This window comes from Chiroxiphia lanceolata, chromosome 21, assembly GCF_009829145.1.
Source record: "Chiroxiphia lanceolata isolate bChiLan1 chromosome 21, bChiLan1.pri, whole genome shotgun sequence".
NCBI classification, from domain to species: domain Eukaryota; kingdom Metazoa; phylum Chordata; class Aves; order Passeriformes; family Pipridae; genus Chiroxiphia; species Chiroxiphia lanceolata.
In genome coordinates this window covers 5,598,655-5,602,035 of record NC_045657.1, presented here as the reverse complement: position 1 = coordinate 5,602,035, position 3,381 = coordinate 5,598,655, and the positions used below count along the sequence as shown (strand labels likewise).

The 3,381-nt window shown below is 64.4% G+C and overlaps 1 protein-coding gene across 1 annotated transcript; it reads right to left on the bottom strand.

Annotated features, from left to right (window-relative positions):
* Positions 1-522: 522 nt before the first annotated feature.
* Positions 523-3,138, bottom strand: IER5L (immediate early response 5 like). Its single transcript, XM_032708641.1, has one exon. The coding sequence runs from the start codon at positions 2,843-2,845 to the stop codon at positions 1,856-1,858; it is 990 nt and encodes a 329-aa protein (XP_032564532.1). The 5' UTR covers positions 2,846-3,138; the 3' UTR covers positions 523-1,855.
* Between the last annotated feature and the right edge of the window lie 243 nt (positions 3,139-3,381).

Genomic DNA, 3,381 nt, shown 5'->3' with positions numbered 1-3,381 from the left:
GGCTCGTTCCTGTGGGGTAAAGGAGGGGAGGGGATAAATACACATACACACAAAAAGGGGGGGGGGAAGGAAAACCCGCCCGCACCACCCAGCGGCCCCGCGCGGGGATAACAAACTCCAACTTAAAAAAAACTTCCCGAGCACGTCGGGGGGCGCGGAGGCGGCGGCGCTGCCCAGGTGCGGGTCGGGGCACTGCCGGGGAGTCCCGCTGCCTCCCCCCGCCCGACCCCCGGCCCCTTCCCCACCGGTCCCTTCCCCACCTGGGACTTGCCTTGCGCGACAAGACCCAAGGGGGGGCTTTTGTTGCGTCCTGGCAGCCGGGGGGGGGCTGCGAGTGAGCGTGTGGGGGAGAGGGTGAAGCTGGATGGTGTTGGGGAGGGGACAAAGGGGTTTTGCTGGGGCTGGGGGGCGCACTGGGGGGTGGGAGCCTCGGCAAAGGCTCCCCCGTGCAGAGGGGAAGCGGCGGCTCAGGAGAGGGGCTTCCTCGGGCTGCGGGGTGAAGGAAAGCGAGGGCACAGCAACTTTATAATCGACTTTTTATTAAGATTATAAATTTAAACAAATCTGAACAGTTTTACCCGGTGATATACAATTCCATATGCACAAAAATACAGGCTTACAAACAAAGAAAAAGAGGAGGAAAAAAAGAAAAAGACCCCAACAGACCGTTTGGCAAAGCATCCTCAGTTACACACAGTGCTGATACCGTGAAGTTGGGAGTGGGCAAAAAAAAAAATAGAGGAGGGGACGACGACCAGAAAACCCACCTTTTTACAACAAAAGGTTTTTCTTTAAAAAAATAATGTAAAAAAATCAAGAGACTCTACAGGAGACAGATTTCTTCACAAGACCAAACAATGCTGGTTTTATGATTGGGAAGGCTGAAACCAGAACAGTTGAACTTAAGAAAAAAAAATAGAAGAAGGGGGAAAAAAAAAAAGAAAAAGAGTCAGACCCGATACACACACCGGAGACGTGAGTCGTGTTACCTGCGGCATCACAAGCACACACCGAGGCGGAGACTCGGGGCTGTCGGGGGCGGCTCGCCCCCTCCCCGGCGGGGCACAGCCCGGAGGGACCCCCGGCTTTTGCTTTACCCCCTTCCCACCCCCCCCCCCCAAAATTCAGGTCTCGGAACCCTCCAGCGCTCCCCTGGCACAAGCGGTGGGAAGAAGTCACATCGCACACGTTTCTTCTGGGAGGAAAGTTGAAATGTTTTCATTTCTGCCTTTTTTTTTTTTTTTCCGCCCTTCCTTTCTTTTAAATGGATAAAGAAACGCACAAAAGCGAAGGGGCAGCGGCTGCTTTCCCCTGCCCGCACCCCGAAACCCGCCGGGCCGGGGGCGGCGGGACCCGCGGGGCGGGGAGCGGGGCCGGGGGCGCTCCCGCCGCAGGGTCCCGGGGCCGGTACCGGCTCTCACGTGGCTCTACCGGCCGCCAGCACCGGCCCCGGGAAACCCGCCGCGAAGAGAAGCCGAGCGGACACAAAGAGGATTATTTAAATAGGTGCTTCGCTGTTGTTTTTTTTTTGTTTGTTTTGTTTTCGTTTGTTTGCTTGGCTTTTTTTTTTTGTTTTGTTTGTTTGTTGTTTTTTTTTTTCTCTTATCTCTGCAAAAATAGAGTCCCAAGATCTTAGATTTTTTTTTCTTTATTGTACAATTTATAAAACACTAGCGTGGCTCTGCCCTCCCGCCTCCCCTGCGCACCCCTCGACACCCCCCACCCCCCCTCCCCTCGCCCCAACCCCCCTCCCCGCCTTTGTTTCAGGGTCCCCCCTCCGGAGCCGCCGTTCCTCGGATCGCACCCCCGTTTTGCCAAGACCCCCCCCCCGCCCCCTCTGCTCCCCCGCTCCTCTCTAAAACGCGACGATGGCCCGAGTCCAGGCTCCCAGGCTCGCCAGCGCCTGCTTGCTGCACAGCTGCCCGTTGAGGGGCTGCTCCGAGTCCGCCTGCTGCCGGCTCACCAGCCCCGTGAAACCGGAGCCGAAGATGGAGATCAAGTTGGAGATGTTGGAAGAGTCCTGGGGGTGCTCGGCGCTGTACTCCTCGAAGCGGGCGCGTTTGGTGCACGGGGCGAAGGGGGGGCCGCCCGCCACCCCGCCTCCCCCCGGCTCCCCTTCCTCCACCCCCTCCTCTTCCTCCTCCTGCCCCGGGTAATACTTGCGCTTGGTGCCGGGCGCGGGCGGCGGGGAGGCGAGCCCCGGTGCCGGCTGGCAGCAGCAGGGGCACTGCGAGCAGCAGTCCTGGTGCAAGTACCCGTTCTCCACCGTGGTCACGACGTGAGTGTCCAAATCCAGCACCGTGGTGCGGCTGCTACAGTGCGGGGCCCCGCCGCTCCCGAAGTCACAGCCGGCGGCGTAGAGCAGCCCCGGGGCCGCGCCTCCGCCACCGGGACCGGCGCTGCCGGGGGCCCGGTAGAAGCCCGGGGACGAGTCTCTGCAGGGCGCTCTCTGCAGCTCCGGGGGCGCCGCGCACACCGGCACCTCCAGCAGCTCCGCGCCGCCCCGCGCAGCCCCGCAGCTCCGCGCCTCGCGGTCCTGCGTGTCGGCGGGCAGCGGGAGCGCCGCCAGCTCCGGCGGGGCGGCGGCGGCGGGCGGCGGGCAGGCGGGCATGGCGAGGAGCGGGGCGCCGTCGGGGTAGTGCTGCTGCTGGCGGCGGTAGAGCTCGGCGTAGCGCTCGCTCAGGTAGAGCTGCCGGGCGTTGCGGAGCACATAGGAGACGAGCAGGTTCTTGTGGAGCTTGATGCCGCCTCGCTGCGTGCGGGAGCTGTGGATCTTCCGCAGGGAAATACTGATCAAACTCTGCGCATCGAGGGTGCACTCCATCCTCCTCCGGCCCCTCAGCATCGGCTCTCGCCGCCCGCGCAGCCAGGCACCCCGGCCCGCATCCACACGGCAGCCGGGCGGGTGCGGAGGGTCTCAAGGAAAGGAGGATAAAGAGGCTGGGAAGGGAGGGGGGGGGAGGGAATAAAGGGAAGGGGGGGAAAGGAAGGAAGGGGGAAAAGGGGGCGCAGAGCCTGAGGTCGCTGGAGAAGGGAGGCAATAGAGAGGGGTGTCTTCAGGGGGCGGCCAGCGGCGGGAGCAGCGCGGGCATCGCCGAGGGCTCCCGCTGCTGCCGCCGCCGCCGCCGCGCTCCGAGCACGGACGGCGCGGGCGGGCAGCGCCACCAGCGCCGCGCGCGCCCCCGCCCCGCCCCTCCCCGCGCGGCACCGCCCCCCTCCCGCCCCGCCCTCCCCGCGCGCTCCCGCCCGCCCCGCCCACCCCCGCTCCGGCACCGCCCCTGTCCCCCCCCCCCCCCGAGCCCGCCCGTACCTGTCGCGCACGGGGCACTGAGCGCCCGCCCGCGCGGCCCTCGCCTTTTATACCGCCGCGCCGGGCCCCCG

Excerpts from the sequence above, each read along its gene's own strand:
- IER5L (XM_032708641.1), bottom strand. The coding sequence starts at position 2,845 with ATGCTGAGGGGCCGGAGGAGGATGGAGTGCACCCTCGATGCGCAGAGT.